At 44.8% G+C, this 19,193-nt stretch overlaps 3 protein-coding genes across 6 annotated transcripts; 1 reads left to right on the forward strand and 2 right to left on the reverse strand.

Moving 5' to 3' along the window:
* Positions 1-80: 80 nt before the first annotated feature.
* wdr91 (WD repeat domain 91) lies at positions 81-9,490 on the reverse strand. Its single transcript, XM_035608913.2, has 18 exons — positions 9,304-9,490; positions 8,060-8,196; positions 7,798-7,977; positions 7,516-7,723; positions 7,336-7,418; positions 6,359-6,468; positions 3,962-4,133; positions 3,346-3,534; positions 3,048-3,250; positions 2,789-2,843; positions 2,588-2,683; positions 2,226-2,320; positions 1,696-1,849; positions 1,427-1,535; positions 1,205-1,317; positions 971-1,078; positions 761-850; positions 81-397 (listed from the first exon to the last, which is right to left on the reverse strand). Exons 2-18 carry the CDS (start codon positions 8,180-8,182, stop codon positions 233-235), a joined length of 2,253 nt encoding a protein of 750 aa, XP_035464806.1. The 5' UTR covers positions 8,183-8,196; positions 9,304-9,490; the 3' UTR covers positions 81-232.
* Positions 9,491-10,448: 958 nt separating this feature from the next.
* Positions 10,449-13,370, forward strand: LOC118285333 (sperm-associated antigen 16 protein). Its single transcript, XM_035608916.2, has 3 exons — positions 10,449-11,485; positions 12,222-12,326; positions 12,421-13,370. Exons 1-3 carry the CDS (start codon positions 10,688-10,690, stop codon positions 13,081-13,083), a joined length of 1,566 nt encoding a protein of 521 aa, XP_035464809.1. The 5' UTR covers positions 10,449-10,687; the 3' UTR covers positions 13,084-13,370.
* On the reverse strand, positions 13,279-18,561 carry c20h18orf54 (chromosome 20 C18orf54 homolog). Of its 4 annotated transcripts, none has more exons than XM_035608928.2 (13): positions 18,352-18,561; positions 17,197-17,317; positions 16,920-17,076; positions 16,662-16,829; positions 16,434-16,560; positions 16,124-16,347; positions 15,951-16,039; positions 15,554-15,662; positions 15,108-15,182; positions 14,862-14,907; positions 14,535-14,781; positions 14,200-14,246; positions 13,279-13,969 (listed from the first exon to the last, which is right to left on the reverse strand). In XM_035608928.2, exons 2-13 carry the CDS (start codon positions 17,314-17,316, stop codon positions 13,828-13,830), a joined length of 1,551 nt encoding a protein of 516 aa, XP_035464821.2. In that variant the 5' UTR covers position 17,317; positions 18,352-18,561; the 3' UTR covers positions 13,279-13,827. The 4 variants fall into 4 exon arrangements, with proteins under 4 accessions (XP_035464821.2, XP_035464820.2, XP_035464823.2 ...); XM_035608927.2 differs by having other exon boundaries at positions 16,124-16,353; XM_035608930.2 differs by lacking the exon at positions 18,352-18,561 and having other exon boundaries at positions 16,434-16,511; positions 16,920-17,102.
* Between the last annotated feature and the right edge of the window lie 632 nt (positions 18,562-19,193).

Raw genomic sequence — 19,193 nt, forward strand, 5'->3', positions numbered from 1 at the left:
GATCGCTGCGAGTCTGCAGACATTTGGTCTCTTAAAGGCCTAAAAATTGCAGCTTTAAGAAAGAAACCAGCTCTCAGATGAAGCTTTCACAGGGTTTTTAATGTAAATATGAATTTATCACAGGTTGATGAGTTTTCTCTTTTTGTATCATACCATGTAAATGTTTATATTTTTATGAGATTCTGGAATAATCTCCATCAGTAACTTGGGAAAACTGACTGTCTTGATGGAGTCAGGACTTCTGCGCCAGGAGCGTGCTCAGTTTGATCTTCCCGTCCATGGAGGCCGTCAGGCAGGTGCCACAGTCCACCGCAGAGCACCAGTCAACCGTCACCACGGGCGCTTTGTGGCCACCCAGCGACAGCACGCTCTCCAGAGCCGACTCCCCATTGGTCAGCTGGAAGACAGACAGGGGGGGGGGGTCGAAGGCGGAATAGGTTAGCGGATAAATATACAAAACATAAAATTTAAAAGACCAGTTAGCTTCACCGATGTTAACTACAAGTGTTGAATAAAAAAGTAAATAAGTGAAATTTTTTAGTACAATTAGTACAATTAAATGCATAAAAAAGATGAGTATAAATAAGAATATTCAAGTTGATTTAACCAGTAAAACTTGGGGAAAAAAAATCTTTCACAATATGTCAAATAATAATAATAAAAGCATTCATGATCATTTTTCAGTTTAACCCGGACTTCTGAGGTCCGGATGAGAGGTGGACTGATGATGGTGGTGAAGATGAAGATGGAGGTTATTTACTCTGTATATGAGTCCTCCAGAGCTGGAACACGTCAGGACGTGTTGTCCTTCCGAGTCGAAGGCGAAGAGTCGACCTCGAGGAACCTGAACCTGAAACATCAATGTGTTGGTAGTCGTCTAGTGAATAGATTATTCACGTCACGTTTTTTTTAATGCAAACTGATGTCTAAGCGGTCTGAGAGGTAAACCAGTTGTTCCCATGCTGCCTACCTGTTTGTATCCACTGTAACCTGAGAGCACGAAGGGCCCGGTGGCGTCCTGAGCTAGAACCTGCTCCGACTGCTTCACCCCACACCGATGGATGTTCCACTGGATGAACTGAACACACACATTTGTACATCACTTGGACAGAAGCCGCTGCCAATTGTATGAATGTGAATCTTAACACGACCAACAGGTTTATTCACTTCACTAGATCATTTAAATATGTTTTTAAAAACACACCTTTCCGTCCTCTCCGATGCTGAACACGGTGTTTTCATCGTAGCTGAACTCCACACTGTAAACTTCTCCGTCGTGAGCTCTCCAGCTCATGGCGCTCTCATAGCGCTGCATATCTACATCAGAGAGTTGAGAGGTACATTGAGTAGAACTACATAATATTTAAACACGATCAGCAGAAAGTAAATGTTGATCCTCATTTGCCTCCGATGATATTAAACTGACCAAACAGTCTGATAACTCCGTCAGCGGCGCCGGTCACCAGCAGGTTCCCGTTGTGGTTGAAGGCCGTGCAGTTGATGGCTACTGGTTCAGGTTCAAGAGAGAACTGGAGCTGTGAGACATGTCGAACAGGGATTACGACGCAGCCACCGGAAATTAATACAATATATATTAAAGCTAATACAAAATGCTAAATCGATTATACCCTATTAACTGCATGACATGCTTTAACGAGCTGACTTGTCAGCTAATTGAAATAGCTTGTTAGTTACCTGCTGCTTGACGGTCTTGGTGTCCCACAGCAGCAGCTGTCCAGACACCGGAAGAGGAAGTCGAGGAACAGACTCGGCACTTCCAGATCGACCAAGCGCTGCCGCCGAACACACGAACGACGAACCGCTAGGACTGCACGCTAACGACAAGATACTGAGAGACGGAGCAGCGTCACGTTAACAACCAATCATTTGTTATTCGATCAAATGTAAAACAGATCAAACATTTGTTCTTGCCACTTTTGTCAAGTAATTGTTCCAGCGTGTACCTCGTCTAAAAACCACATGCTATCAGCTTTTAGCCATGCTAGCAGAGGGGCTAGCAGTATGCTAACTATGCTGACATTTGGCACAAATCAGCCTCACAGAGCTGCTAGCATTGCAATAGACTTCTAGCTAATTGTTACATCTCTGTTTATGTACAGTTAATGTGCTGTTTAATACAGAGCCAGGCTAGCTTAGCTAGTTTCCCCCTTGCTCCCAGTCTTTCTGCTAAGCTATCGCTAATCACATTTCTAATCATGTCATACCGTGGATGAGTTTCGTCAATGTTCATCTCATATAGATTCTTCTTGGCGTCTGTATCGTACAGCCGCACTGTGCCAACGCCGCTGCCTAGTAGCAACTGACCCCACACACACACACACACACACACACACACACACACACACACACACACACACACACACACACACACACACACACACACACACAGATACTTAATTAAAATCATCTCCCATTAGACATCTACAGAAATAATAATAGCATATATCTATTTTAATTTATTTTATCTGTATGACTGTAATCACAGAAATGCTGTTTCCTTCTTCAGGTTGAAGTATTAATAGACTCTTGACTTATACTGTTCATATTTGGACTCTGTTGTTCGTACCAGTCTGTCGGGTTTGGTTGCCCACTCCAGAGACAGGAGAGGAGACTTGGACATGATGGTGGCTTTGGTCTGAATGATGGGGTTGAACGACCACACCTGAGGAGGAGGACGAGGAGGTTTAGTTGTCATCTGTAGTAGTAGTATAGCTTTTCTTCTTTTCCTTGCTTACATAACTCAAAAATAAAAATGATTCAGATTCACCTTGATGACCCCATCTACATCCAAACTGGCAACTCGTCGACCGGAGCAGTCAACTCTGGATAACAGGAGGAGGGATGGATTAAAGAGAGAAAGATACGGGTACCTAAAGTTTACCGAAGTCCAGCTGTCGTTAAAATCTTGATTCTGTTACTTAGTTCTAAATTCAAGGAGGCTCATAGCTTTGTGAGATACATTGTGAAGGGTCAGTGTGTTGGGTCAACCCTTAGCGTGACCAACTAACTGAGTGTCGAAGGCCGACCTGCAGTGCATGATGGACGAGTGGTGCTCTCCGTATTCCTCCTGGCTGAGTTTGATGAAAGGCTGTTCTGCCGACAGACCTCCTCCCTCGGTTCCACCTCCTCCGCTGCTCCGGCTGTTGGGGGAAGCGGAGGAGTCGGGGGGTTCGCCAGAGGTCTCGGCGGGAGGCTCCACCTCCCCGGCTTCTCCCTTCCTCTCTGGTGTCTGGTGACAATACGTAAAAAAAGGATGCACGTTATTGTAAATGAAGTCAGCGACCAGTCAAGACCAAGGTTTACAGTGAGTCATCCTTCAGGTACCTGTGTTGGTGGTTTGGAGAAAAGCTCCTTCCTCTCTTTCTCATGGTCCTGGATTCGCTTGTGTCTGGGATGGCTCGTCGCCTGGTTTGTTGACTGCTGGGACTGGGAGCTCACGGGTTCGCTGCTCGACGCCTGGCTGGCAACCGGCTTCACCTCCTTCGTCTGAACTGTCTCTTTTGACTTTGCAGGCTAAGAAAGACAAATTTGAGATACAGTAGATATGGTCAGAACTCGATCAGCCCCTCACAGTGTTGAGGTTCTTCAATGTGGCTGCCAAAAAAACAATGACTATAAAAAAAGGACAACAAGACAGATCCCTAAATATGAAGCCAAAACATCTTGATTGTCCCCTAGTGGCTGGCTGCAGTATAGATCATAAACCCCACCATGTCAACAGATGGGACATGGGGAAGTTGGGGATGTTCCCGTTCACTTCCATACGATCAGGATTTTCATTGCATAGTATCTAGTGGACATTCGAGGAACTGCGGCTGCACACTCCAGCACTGTGTCTGCTGATTTGTCATAACACCTGAAAACATCCTGTCCAGTGATTTTGAAATGTGAAAAATCAAGCAGCTGGTATAGTCAAAAACTTCTCGCAACCCGCCCTCACCTGACTGGCTGGTGGATCCTTCCTGCTCACGGCCCCCTGGCCCGGTGAAGACCCAGCGGTGACCGGAGGCGGTTTCCCCGGAGTGCGTCGGCCCTGCGGCAGGAATGTGGAGAAGAAGTTTCTGGAAGGAGTGGTGGCAGTGCTGGAGGCTCGCTGGCTCGACACCAAGTCCCTGAGAGACAACGAAGAGTGAGAAAACGTTTGACTATGAAACAAACATTTGTCCTAATTCTGTCCTATAGTGGAATTGTTTTAATTCTAAAATAACTCCACTATAGGACAAGGCCTTTGTGCCTCACACATTTAGACAGAAAGTCACGAAGATCCAACAACTCCACAGAAATTGAGGCCTCAGGGGTTTAACATGACAAACAAATGGCCGCTGCTTCAAGAGCTAGCATCCCCATCTCCCGACTGATCACTCTGCTCAAAAAATACTGTGATGGTTTTTTGTTTTTTACTTTCTTTTCATCAAGAGTGTTTTTGATTCGGAGAAGTAGTTACAAAAAAAATGTATTTCAATAAAGTGCATCTTGGGGACTGAGAGGGCTGACAGCGAACATTTCACTTACCTCAGGAACAGGTTGAGTTTGATATTAGCACAAACTACTCTTCATCTCATCAGCTCATTTTAGTCTCATGTGCTACAGTACCAGATTTTTGTGGACCTATTTTCAAATGCACAGAAGCTGTGAAGCAGCAACAGGACGACTACTGTCTGCAGTGACAACTACAACAACTGCAGTTTGATCCCAGGACTTTTTCTCGATCCGCCACAACCACTTTCGACAGTTTGTTTTTAGTGAATGTCTCGATAACCGTAGCATGAGTTTTCATTTAAATACAAAGATAACCGTGAGGCTATCCCCCGACTCAGGTGATCCTTGGGAGTTTTCATGTAGCGCCACCATCAGGTCAACATCTGTGGTTCACAGTGAAATGTCTCAACAACACAAATCACTCAATTTGTTGCATATTTATTTTCTATTTTTCCAATAGTTTGACCAAGTTTTTATCCCAATGATATTGTGTGTTGTCTCATTTTTTCTTCTTCTTGAAACTGCTGCCCAGTTTACTGTCTCACAATTAAACACCAGTCATCTGAAGTAAGAGCTGGATGTTTTTTGTAGCTACACACATATCTGCAAGTTTCTTTTTTGTGTTATCTGTAAGTTAAAAAAAATGAATAATCCAAATCTTATTGGAATTTTCCTTTTACATTAATACACATGTTGTGGGGAAATTTGTTGACCATAAATGTTTCGGTTGCTGCTACAAAGGGAAGGGGCCAGTAAACGCTAGCACAGTATTCACTATGCCGATGACACCAGACTCTATATGAGGGTTTTATCCTGATAAAAAATGTAAAGAACTGTGCCATAAAACATTATGGGACTTTGGACATTTTATTTATTAGATAAAAGAGAAGTGATTGTCTGAGCAGAGGCAGGAGATGAATCGTATCTCATGCTGGGTAGAGTTTTACTTAAGACTAAAGATAGAGAATTACATTTTCTGCATCTGTGAAGTCGTGGAGGTTTGATAATCTGATACTCTAGACTCTTTTTGAGTGGAGTTATAATTCTGAAACATGAGACAGTATGTTAAGTTAGGACAAAGACATTTTGAGCGTGGAAAACAATTTGTTGCGATTGTTTACATTTTTTATCAGGATAAAACCCTCATTTGTTTAAAAAAAATGGATCGTACTGACAAGAAACAACAATTCATCAGGTGAATTGTTTATTTGGCAACATCAACCGCATCACAGAACAAAATGTAAAACAGCATAAATATAGTATCTTAACAATAAGTTAGTTAAAAAGCCTTTTGAATATATATTATATGAATGGACACATAATAAATCAGCAGTGTTGTCTGCATTAAAGTGCCTTGAAGTTCTTCTGGAGGTGCCTGTCACAACTTCACGTCTTAAAATAATAATAAAAATAAAAACTATGATAATAATTAATAAAAAACACTGGATGAAAGTTGTGCTCAGATGAACAGTTTAAAATACCGTTAAGGTAGAATTTTTGAAGATGGCTGCCACCGGTAACACAGAGTTTATGTTTTTCATGTAAACTGATTCAGAATTTAGTTCATACCTCATATTCTTTGTTCTATTGTCTTTGTTTTACCCTTCATTTCATGTGAGGCGTGGCAGCCATCTAAAACAAAGGGCGGACCAAACCCACGAAGGCAGCGGGAACAGGTTTGTAACAAATGTATAGACTCTCGGTCCAATAAATAACTTTGGTTAAAAAGCTTCATCTTGTCGACTGCCTTTTAAAAACAAAATCAAGACTCAACACAATGAACATATGAAAGACACTGACAGAGTGGCAGCCATCTTAGTTGAAGTCATCAGTAAAGACAGTGATGTTAGAGTCTCACAGCTCAGTGTCTCCCAGTCGGTCCATGTTCTGGACGTACGGCGGCAGCTTGTGGTGAACCATCTCGTCTGCGTCCCTCTGGTCCCGAGGCTCCATCTGCAGCGCGAACACCTGGATACGACGTGACACGCGAGTCAGACGTCACCCGGAGAAAACAAACACTCCCGCCTACCTACCGCCCGAGTTCTTACATAAATCATGGGAATTTTTAAAAGCAAATTATGAGACTTTTTAAATTAAATGATTAATACATGTTTTGACTTTTCTCAATGAATTATGAGACTTTTAAAATTAAATGATTTGACATTTTGATTAAATTGTTAATATTTTATGGGAATTTTTAAAACACTGTTGGGACTTTATTAACAATATGATGGGATACAAATATAAAAGGAACTTTTATAATGAATGATGCAATTTTTAAAATAAATTAATTTTTAATTAAATCCTAGGACTTTTTATTTATTTAATAAAAGATGCAACTTAAACCAAAGGATGAAATAAAGGAGGGAACTTTTCAAATGATTAATGGGACTTCTTCGATCAAATAACAAGATTGTGGTAGAACTTCAATAACAAAATGGCAGGACCTTTTTTTTACAAAATGATGAACATTTTTCAAAGTTTTTAAATCATAAATGAGGCTTTTTTCGGCCAATCTGTGTTTTGTCCTTTTGTTTGGTTTTTACACCAATTACAGGACTTTTTCAACCAAACCAGGCGACACTTTTACGTACAAAACAGAACTTTATCAAACAACTATTAAAGCAAATCTTGGGAATAATTTAACATCCCACATATGTCGGTTTAATAGGAAAGAATAATTGTTTTTTTTTTTTAAATCTCACCAGATTTTTAAAGTACTTTAAAATGACTGAACTTTTTGAAACATTAAAAATAAACACTTAAACCACATCTGAATTTACTTTTTGAATTATTCTTTTGTGATATAAAAATTAAACAAAAAATTCTTCTCACCAGCTGCCGCAGCTGTTCGTTCTCTTCCGTCAGACTCGTCGTCCTCTGCACCTCGGCGTCGAAACCCAGCAAGACAGGCTGGGGTGGAAAACAGTTAAGGACTGGAAAGCTATTTTAAATGACACCATCTCCACCTCCATCACACGTCGTGCAGCGACTGTGCTCGCTACTGAAGGATATGCATACACTGGAAGAGCACCGACAGGAAGTTGTGCAGCGAAACCAGGAAGGTGTCGGCCCACTGGCGGGAGAAGTACGGCGAGAAGGCGGGGTTCTGCTCGGGGGCGGGGATGAACGGCAGGATGAACCAATCGCGCCACTCCACCTGACCCTGCAGCTCCAGCGCCTGCCTCTGGAAGAACTCCTGAGTCCGCTCCAGGTTTCCTTTCTGAAAAGGAAGGGTTTTTTAAATAACCGCTGCTCTGCGTCAGAAAGGTGAAGTGACGTGTGGTCAGTCGATACCTGGATGGTGTTGATGACGTAGTATCGGTACAGGCTGGTCCTCAGCTTGTTGACCGTGGCCCTGTAGACGTCCTCCAGGCGGCAGAACAGACGTCTGTCCAGGTAGAGCCAGTACTCCTTCAGACCGAACAGGTCGAAGCTCTGGATGAACTGCTGCAGCTGCTCGATGATCTTATCCACCTGCAGACGGAGGGAAAATCAAACGTCACAATCGTTCCAATCGGATTTGATGAAAACTCTGGTCTCCCCTCAGACGTCGCACCCTGAAGCCTTTCTCCTTGTCGGCCTTCATCTCGCCGTCCAGGTGCTTCATGGTGCCGGTGAAGCCGCGGTAGATCAGATACTCCCTCACGTGTTCGTCCGTCCTCTCCACAGCCGACCCCATGGTGACCTCTGACCCTGCAGAGCATGTCACACAACACCGCTGTCTCATTAAAACAGTTTTGGTTAGTTCCTGTTCTGACATGACGCGAGTGACACGTGGGTACGTCCTTTTTAAACCGTGGCGCCGCGGTCGAATAGTCTCAAGAAGAAGAAGACGTATATAAGTAACTTGTTAAATTCTCTCAATGCTAAAAGAAAAAAGGAGACTAAATGTTTCATATCTCATCGTCCATTAGCTCAGGGCACGATGGAGCATCGTTTACTAGAGGACAGAAGATAATGTCGACGTGGTCACGTAATCCCACGAGGCAGCAACATTAAAACGTGACGCAGCATCGAGCAGCTGATTTGATGCTTTTGAGAGGATCAGAAAACTTGTAACGTTGAAGAACAAGCATCATAACAAAAAATATTTCTTTTCAGCCCCGCCCCCACTTTATTAAGTCTTTCAGAATCTTTCCTTTGACCTCGTGACGTTTGTCATCGAAGATGAAAGTCGGAAAAAACATAAAGAAAAATGTTTCTGACCATGTGCAGTTAATAAAAACTGAATAATAAATTTAAAAGAAATTGATAAAATCATCTATTTCAAATTTCATAATCTGAAAAATCCCATAATAAGAGTCATCACGTTGTTTTTTTTAATATTATTTCATGTTTTACAAAACTGTACATTCTAGAGCTGCAACAGTTAATCAATTAATCGATTAGTAATGGATTACTAATTAATCACCAACTCTTTTGATAATCCATTAATCGTTTCAGCTTCTTCTGTGTGAATATGTTCTGTTTCTCTGTGACAGTGAACTGAAGATCTTTGGAGTTTGGACAAACACGTTTTCTGAACCAAACAACTGATTAATTCAGAAAATAATCGACAGATTCATGGATAATGACAATAATGCTCCTCTAGTCGAGACACAGCTGTTATGACTCGAGTCTGAAAGTAAAAATGGATTTCATCAGTTTCTGTCTTTTAAAAGAACTCGTCAAACCAAACTCTGATGGGACGAGACACCTGTCACTCAAACGTCGCGCGGTTCGGTTCCGTGAATAAAACGATTTTGACGAATTCATCATCACATTTCAGAACGTTCATAACTCGTGTTTTATTGAACGTACCTCGACGGACACTCGTTGGATGAATTGATGATGTTGAACTAACTTTACATCCGGAGCCGCTGCTCGTTCTTCTTCTTCTTCTTCTTCTGGATCTGATCAGACACTAAATGTTTCAACAACAGAAGAGAAAAGAGAAAAGAGAAAAGAGAAAAGTCTCTTCCTGTTGTTTGTCCTCCTGACGAATCATGTGACGAGGTCATGTGACGTCAGGGAGGCGGCGGGGGCCACACAGCAGCAGCAGCGCCCTCTGCCGGACAAACACAGAACTGAAGGATTCTTATTATTAGATGTTCCTGAATCATTTATTTATTAAAATAATATTTCAACTTTATGCCTCAGTATTTCCACCAACATATACCATGTAATTCATAAACACACAAGGTTTACATGAGCTCGACTCCTCATCGAATATAATTTTCTATTTTATGAAACATTTTATTAGGAACACAGATCAGTTATGACACTTGGCAGTAAAGCTATAAAGATTTGTCTCGAATGCTTTTTCATAAACAGCCTTTTTTATGTTTGCCGTCTTATCTACAAACTCAATTTCTCTTCCCATTAAATTAGATCAATAACTTTAAATTAATAGTTTCATTGATGATGATTTAATAAAGATTTTAAAATTAATATGCACCTATAACTGAATATTTGACAGGTGTAATAAGCGGACACACAAACGATGGGGCCAGGTAATCAGATAATCAACTTGTATTAAGTGTTAATAAATACAGATAATATGTATTTTTAAAGTTTTAAAAAATGGTTAAAAACAAAAATGTTTAAAAGGGAAAAGTGCCGATATTCATCACAATTAATCATCACAGCAACATTAATAAACAAGTCAAGGACTTGACTCCAGTTGTTTCATGCTTTTATTTTTTATTGAATGATGGCTTTCAAACAGTATAATGTTGTTTTATAGATGTTCTCTGCTCACAGAAACTGGCTGCAAAGTTTACACATACTGTAATATTTAACATAAAGAAAACATTCCAAGCCCTTTAAAATTTCCACATAACAATAATTCCCAACAGATTTCAGATCAGATTTTTTTTTTTAATAGGGGTGTTACAGGGTTGCCACGGTAACACCCAGCTGCTCTGGTTAGAGTTACCATAGCAACATGTAAACAAGAAGAAGCTCAGAGGCAGAGGAGAGAAATAACAGAAGAGGAGAACAAGGAGGAGGAGGAGGAAGAAGAGGCTGTCGTGGAAATGTGATGAATTTCCCAATGAGAAATAAATGTGAAGGAAACCAAGAAGATCAAAGGTCAGGAAGTCAAGCATGTGAGCAGATCAAAGGTGAGAGGAGACGACAGAACACCGGACAGAGATATAAACCACATATAGACAGTTGATATTAGAGAAGAAACTTACCTGGAATGGCCGAAGAACGAACCGTCCACAACATCCCGGAGGCGGTGGACGACTTCCTGAGGAACTTCCTCCGACGGGTCGGCCTGAGCCGGACTCTGAGGAGCTTCGAGGCGGAGTGGTACAACTCCGGGCGGAGAGAAGCGCTCGCACCAGAGACACCGACAAAGGAAGTCTTCTTCATCCCCGACGCCCTGACCCACCGGCAGCTCCTGCAGAGCGCCCTGGACGAGGTCCGCAGGGACACGGGCCTCCTCCGGCAGGAGGTGCTGGCGGTGGAAGAGAGCCTGGTGCGGATGCAGAGGGAGAGAGACTTCCACCGGCTGCAGTGTCGACGCGTCACCGAGGACAAGGACAGGCTGCTGGAGGACGTCAAGCAGCTGAAGAAACATCTGGAGTCCCGCGAGCTGAGACAACTGGACGTCAAACCTCAGGCGGCCCGGAGGCAGAGGAGGCTCGTCAGTTCAGCTCAGAACACCTCGGACAAGGAAAAACCCAAAGCCAAGAAAGAGAGAAGCGCCAGAAGGAGCGACACCTCGGACAACGCGTCGGCGAAGAGCTCCACATCAGCTGGAGATGCGAGAGACTCTGAGTTTCCCGCAGGCGGCCGCCAGGTGATCCCTCGTCAGGCCCCAGTGACGTCTCCACGATGGAGAGACCCCAGTTCCCTCGGCTTGTCCTGCTCCATCAGAGCCCACCGGCTTCCCATCAGCTGCATCAGCCTCCACCCGGGGAGACCCATCCTCGCCTCCGCCAGCGACGACCGCAGCTGGAGGCTGTGGACGCTGCCGACCAGCGGCGAGAAGGTGAGACACCGGTACCACTGTTCCACCAAGGTCGTTCAAGGGCAAATGGAGTCGGAGTCTAATCTCCAACCACTTCTTTGTATTTCCACCGTAGACTGACCAATGCTGATGTATCTGAAGCCTGTATTCTGTGTACTGACCAGCAGGGGGCGACTCTGTGAGAACGTGACTCTACTTCTCATTGAATCATAACATCAGTAAAACGTGGTTCAATCTCTAGTTTCAAGTCTTCTTCAACACACTCATTTTGTACATTATGGTCCATTTACTGTCACAGACCATATGTGGATACAGCGTGATTGTCAGCCGGCACTGACCAATGGGTGCAGATTGCAGGTGTAGCTCTCCGTCAGGCCACCCCCCCCCCCCCCTCCTCCAAATGTGGTTATGCTGTGTTCCATTGAACCTCGGAACTGGGAAGTCGGGTTTACTGAAATTGCAACTGGAACGACCCTTCAGGATGTCGGACAGAAGTCACGACCCCGACTTCCGAGCTCGAGGCTCCGAGGTATAAAGGAACGAAGGGACCTTATACTTCGTAACTCTGGGTTATCATTCCATTATAATCTCGGAACTCCAAATTTACTGGACCTCGAGTCTGGAAAATACAAAACTAAATCCAACTCGGAACCAGATCACTACAGGTGCATGTTGGTGGTAGGAGGGGGGTACAGTATGTGAGGGGTCACTGCGATTGGCTAACTGTGAGGTGATGTCATGTAACGTGTGTTGCCAGGTTGGTCAGATGATGCTGACCGGCGAGGGCCACGCCGATTGGTTGTCCTGCTGCAGTTTCCACCCTGATGGAACAAAACTGGCAACGACCAGTGGAGACGCGACGGTAAGTCCATCTTCACCATCACACTCACCATCAGTCACGAGGTTTCTGCTGCACATGTCCCGTTGTTGTTGACTCGCGGTCGTTCGTCTCGCAGGTGCGGCTCTGGGATTTCTCTCGTGGCTCCTGCGTGTTGACGCTGTCCGGTCACAGCCAGCCCACCTGGGGCTGCTCCTTCCACCACAGCGGCCACTTCCTGGCCTCCTGCTCCGCCGGCAGAACCGCCCGGGTGTGGGACCTGAACAGCCAGCGCTGCCGCCTCACGCTGCGCCACCACACAGCCTCCGTCAACAGCGTCTGCTTCCTGCCCTTCTCCAACCTCCTGCTCACCTGCTCGGCCGACAAGACCCTCGCCCTGTGGGACGCCCGGCTGGGCGTCTGCACCGCTGCCCTCCACGGACACGCGCATCCCTGCAACCACGCCACCGTCAGCCCGGCCGGTGACACCGTGGCCTCCTGCGATTCCCGCGGCGTCGTCAACCTGTGGGACGTGAGGAGGCCCGAGTCACCGATGGCCACGGTGGACGCCGGGCCACAGGGCGCCAACCAGGCGGCGTTCAGCCCCTCGGGGAAGAGGCTGGCGGTCGCCTGCAGCGACGGGCGGGTCCGACTGGTGGAGGTGGACACGTGCGCGGAGAGCAGCCTGCCGGGAGACGGCGACGGCGTGGAGAGCGTGACGTTTGACCACACAGGGGCAACTGTGATGTCGGCAGGGACTGACGGGCTGATTAACGTGTGGTCAGAAGTAAACGCGCCGTGAAACCAGGACGGGATCAGCGCTCGACCGAAGCGACCAAACCCTGTGACCCACAGGAGCGTTTTTCCTGAACAAGAGGAGCGAGTCCTGTGGGCGATTTGTTTAATTTTCTGGCTCCTTCTGGTGGTAACATTTGCAAACTGCAACCAACTGAGCAACTGACAGGGGACACTGATGAATGAAACAGATCTGCTGTCATCATATCACAACTGTTTAATCAAATCAGATTTAATCAAATCACTTGATAATAATTGACTTTTCTTTTCACATAAAAAAATCCATCTACTCAATTTTCATCTGTTGATGTTTGTAACTTCCTCTCATCAAACACAGTCACTACAATATTAACATGTCGTAGCTATCAAAAATATACGTTTTTTCAAATTGGCACATTGTCTCAGCATCTGCTTCAGAAAGATGACGATCTTTCTTCTCCTTCACGCTGCGGAGACGCTGCAGATCTTCATCCTCATCAGGCCTGAGCACAGAGTCTTCCTCAATCAGATGATGAAGATCACGCTCCAGATCCAGGAAGAGGTTAGATTAGCTTAGCACAAACACTGTTAGCAGGGGAAACCGGAAGCTTAGCTCCATCAAAAGTGAAAAATAGATCTGAAACCATCTCATCTTCTAACGACGATTCCCCACCAACAGAAAACTGCACTTCGAGTTTCAAAGCTTCCTTCACTTTATCACTTCACCTCCTGTCGACTGCTTCGGTCTGAGTTCTGCGTTCGGACTGTTTGACTAGGGTTTCTGCTGCGAGCAGCTGAGTCGGTCGGCGGACGACGACGAGTAGCGTCCTTCGTCTTCATCCTTCTCCTCCCCGGTCTTCTTTCTGGGCTCCTCCTCCACCAGCAGCTTCAGACGACCCAGGTGGTGCAGAGCTCTGAAGACGGAGGTGTTCATCAAATAATTAATCATTTAACCAACATCAGAAATGACAAACTGGGACTCGATTGAAAAGTTACTGTTGTTGCTCTTCGGAGAAATCAACGCCATTATTCATGTTCGTTCTCTGGACCCAGAATATGTAATAGTTGTATATATAATATCTGAGCAGCTGCTGAGATGTTTCAGTTGGACGGAGTCTGGACCAACGAGCTCAGAGTCACTAACCTGTGTAGTGACGGTCCACATGAGAAACTGTCTTCACCTTCAGGCGTCTGCAACACAAACACAAGATGTATATAACCTCATATGTAACCTTACAACCTCATGTATAACTCAATATAACCTTTATTCCAGGTTTTCTTTTTACGGATGGACATTGGCACGTGCAGCTAACTCTGGATATTTCCAGCATCTTGTCTGTCAATTGATGAGCATAGTCCCAATGAAATAAATTTACAAATATAAAAATATTAAATAATAAATAATGATAATAATAAATATTTTAATAACGCTGTGTGAAATAAACCATCTCTAGAGTTTGTTCCGTCTCAGACACAAACCTGCGTCACTGGAGTCTGGTGCGTTTTCAGCCCGTCAGGCGGAGCAGGAGCTTCTTCTTCTTCTTCTCCTCCTCCTCGTGGGCGGAGCTTCGCCTCCAGCGTCTGCAGCCTGAACAGCATCTGCTTCAGAGCCTCCACCGGACCGGGCTGCGTCCTGGTGCTGCTGCCACGGAGACCACGGCCCGACGCATGGACGCTCTGGACCTCAGCTGCTCTGGTGTTGCCCCCTGCTGCTCCTGCCTCGTCCCTGCAGGTTCAACAGATCAGATCAGATCAGTGTTTGTTTCATCAGAGCATCAGAACATAAGTGATAAAGATGAATCCTACAGAGTGAAGGAAGTGAGCAGCAGCTCTTCTGTCGGGACCGGACTCACTGCAGAAGAGAAAAGCAACAAAAACCCTTTTAGTCGTAGATACTAAACGTGGAAGCGTTTTTATTTTTTATAATATTTGTATGAGATTAAGACTTTACTGTCATGTACGTTTCCTATAATATTTAATTTTTTTTAAATATAGACAGATCAGGGTTCCGACACGTTTCAGACTTTGTCCAGACTCAGACTTCAGTCTCACCTGCTCCTTCACGACTCGGACACAGAGAGTTCAACACCTGATCCGCCTTCTGGATCAGAGACTCGATCCTGTTGTCTGACGGGAGGAAAATAAAAACAACACCAACTCGTCATCTGTGAGAATATTTGTGCAACGTTGTAATTATTAGATTTCCACAAAGTAGAAACTGAAGCAAACACGAACAGGGGACGATTAAACTGATTAACTGATGAACAGACTGAAACGTCCAGAGACACGTAGAGAATAAAAACAGTGGCAGAAATGAGAGAATAAATTCCTAATTGAGGCATTGCAGATGAATTCAGTCTCATTTAGAACCATAACAAAACAGTTTCATCTCAGTCTTTTACCATAAAAGGTTCTGTAACTTGTCGTCTGTTCTGTTAAGCCCTCAGGAGTGGTGTGAATCAGGAAATCAATCAGTCGATCGATTTTTTTTTTTTTACCTCTGAACAGAGTTTCCACGATGTCGGAGCTCTTCCTCTCGGTGGTGAGCAGCGAAATCTGCTCAGCGAACTGCAGCCTCAGATCACGCAGCGTCAGCTGACTGTCGAACTGACGGCGCGCACACACACACACACACACACACACACACACACACACACACACACACACACACACAGTATGTCACATGATTATGACCGTAGCCTCTGATGAAGTGTTAGTGGACCTTCATGGACCTTAAGAGCAGATTATTTTGTGACAACATTAAAATGATTCTGCAGAAACACAACAAAACCCTCGACTCGTGAACTAATCTTCTTCCGGTGTTTTTTGTGTTGACAACATGAGCTTCTAGCAGATCAAATAAAAATAAAAAGTGATGTGGTTTGTTTCTCTCACCTGTGAACGTGTCCGGTCGGGATCGTCGTCCTCCAGCTCCGCGACCCAGGACGGAGCGCCAGTTCTGGGAGCTGCAGCTGGACAATCACCTGGGAGACGGAAAAACACGACTCATAATGATCGTAGACAAGTTTTCCAATTATTGTACAGCACATATATTTAATGTTTGTTACCGTGGTCATGCCACAGTTCTGATTCTGCGGGCAGCGGCGGCTCGCTGCCATCACAGTCCTGGATCCAGGACGGGTATGTGGGGGTGGGCGCGCTGCTCGGCCCCCAGGTGAACAAGCGAGGGTGAAGCGATGTGGGCTCGGCCAACCGAGACGCTGCTGCTGCTGCTGCTGCTGCTCTGCTCACAGAGAACGTGTTGTCACGTGTTTTAAACGTGGCTCTTCCTCTGCACCTTGTGAGGAGGAGGAGAGAGTGATGAGAGGATGTGGACGTGTCACAGAACAGAGATCTGTCAGAGTAATCGGTAATAACCTGGAGCTCCTGGACGTCCGGACTGGGTGAGGGTGGTGGTGCTGGTTCAGTCGGGGGTCGGTGTGTCGACGTCCTGGGCTGAAAGAGGAGACGTGAGGCAGGGAGGCTCCAGACTGGGACAGGAAGCCTGGACCGATGACATGTCGTCAGAGGAACTCAGAGAATTCAAATACTGTAATCGTTGCTGTGTCATTTAAATACAGAGGTTTATGTGTTGCGTTCAAAGACCTTGGATAAAGGCGGAGGTGTGGGTGACGGGCATGGAGCCGTCGTACGGGATGTCCAGCAACTCGTCCGTCGTCATGGAGAGTCTCTCTCTGTTGCTTCGGTGGCGCAGGGAGCTGACGGGCAGGTTCAGGAAGTCCAGCTCCCTCTCGGTCAAACTCTCCCTGAGAACTATGGGTAAAAACAACAACAACAACAACAACAAACATTAATGGACACTGTGACATGATGTTTAGGTTGCTCTTCTCCGTGGCGACCCACCATCTTTGTTTCGGAGCGTGCTCACTCTGGGTCTGCTCGGCGTGGAGGCGGGGCCACGCGGCAGAATGATGCTTCCCGTCGACGACCTGCACTTCTGACAGCCGCCCTCGAAGTCGGCGATGTAGGCGTCCAGTGCCGCAGAGGCCGAGTCGTAGTCCTGGCATAACCGCACGATAAAAGAAACTACAATGAAAGCTTGTTTAAGTAAGGCGAAGGAAGGCGGAACAAAATCATTTTGGCCACATGGATTTCAAAGAGTAAGAAGCAGAGTGAAAACCTTGCTCCTGTATCTGAAGCTAGTGTGGTGTTCAGGCGGCAGCAGGCCGCTCCTCAGGTGACCTGAGCTCGACAGCAGCGTTGTCACCGTGGACTCTGGAGACAGAACGTCGTACTCCATCCTGAGAAACACAACACAACGGTGAACGCAGTCCAGTGTAGTTGTTATGATAAAAAATGAGTCAAATTCTCTGATTTCAGCTTTTTCAATGTGAATATTCTGGTTGTGGGAAACACGATCGACATGTTTCACCATTTTATGAACCAAACAACTGATCGATTAATCAAGAGAATAATTGATAGAATAATCGATAATGAAAATAATCATTTAGAGTTACAGCTTTAGAAATTATCTTATCGGCAAGTCGGCTTAAACAATAGCAGATACAGATAATAATATTACTCCCGAATATCAATATCGGCATCTGACCCTACAAATCCATATCGGTCTTCAGGCTCTAATCTGAAGTTATACATCACTCACTAATACACAAGGTGATCTGATGCTGCAGAAGAGTGTGTCTTTAAATTCTACATCTATAGATAAACTTCATTAAAGGAGGTGAACATCTTTTCTCTGGTTTGTTTGTTTGTTAGGACAAAAATGTGGGTCACAACTTGAAGAGTGTCATCAGCCAATCAGATCAGAGCCCACAGTTCACACACTTCCGTGTAGCTAGCAGGCAGCTAGCACTGAAACACATTACCCCATGCTAACAAAGCTAACCGCTCCACACCACATGTTCGTTCGTGTTGTGTGTGCGTGTGTGTGTGTGTGTGTGTGTGTTGTCTTCATGGTAAAACAATCACATCAGTGTGAAGCTAACGTTACTTTAAATCTGACTCACGTCAATTTGCTAAGTTAGCTTTAGCCACTAGCCAAAAAGTTACCCACAACAATATCTGTAGTTATAGCAACACAGCAACCAAAACACGAAGTAAAAAAAAAAATACCGTTAAACACCAAACGGTGATAAATGAGAAGTTAACGCCACAACAGCTCGGTGCGTTTATAAAACACTTTAACAACAGAGCTGACACCACACAGTCGCAAACTCTCTAAAGTTACTTGAACGCACCACTGGTGTAAGGAAAAAAAGTCGGTATTTAGCATCTATGCTAACACCCGGAAGTCAAATCAAAACAGCACACTCACAGTGACGTTCAAGAACAATCTGGAAGTAAAGTCCTGTCCGTGGTCGACGGAGACAACAACACCGGGAATCGAACAGTCGACGGGTCCGTACAGCAGCTCTTCGCCGCGTTAACGGACTTTCAGGAGTTTTCCGTTAACGCAGTTTCAAACTATTCGACAGACGGTTGGTGATGGGACACGAAGGGGGCGTGTCTCACGCTGTGACGATAGAAGCGTCACATTGCTTAGGCGTACGTGCCTACGTCACTGGGTTGTTTGGAGTAATAATTAATAATAGTAATGATGATTATGATAAGTTTCTTTGAAAGATTTGATAATTAAAACTTTCAAAATAATTCATCAGTCCAGGATTTGCTTCTTTTTCTTATGTGCTTGTAGTTGAAACATTTTACATACTGCTGGTATATTATTGTATATATTTTTTTTATTTGTTAAATGTTGTCTTATTGCTACTATTTATGCTGCTAGCAGACTCTCAGTGTTTTTTCCAAAAAACAATGACAATAAAGATCGATTATTTTCTATGATAAAACATGATGGTTCTTGTAGGTGGTGGTTTTATAGTTTTTGGAGTTTAAAAGTTCCAGACAAATGTCACGCAGCAACATTTTTATGTTCTCAGGGGCAGCCTCTCTGGAGAAGTTCAGGAAAATGTCTGGACTTCAGTTCAGGTCCAAAAGCAGCTCATAAAGTATATCTATGAAAAATGGCCGACTTGACAGTCTGGATGTGTAGAAGCAGAATGCTTCCTGATTGTGGGCGATTGAGCAATGTCTTATTGATGCTAAACATAATCATGCTGGCGACGATGTGTCCTTGCTGGGACCAGTATCTTGTTGAAG

This window comes from Scophthalmus maximus, chromosome 20 (assembly GCF_022379125.1).
Source record: "Scophthalmus maximus strain ysfricsl-2021 chromosome 20, ASM2237912v1, whole genome shotgun sequence".
NCBI lineage: Eukaryota > Metazoa > Chordata > Actinopteri > Pleuronectiformes > Scophthalmidae > Scophthalmus > Scophthalmus maximus.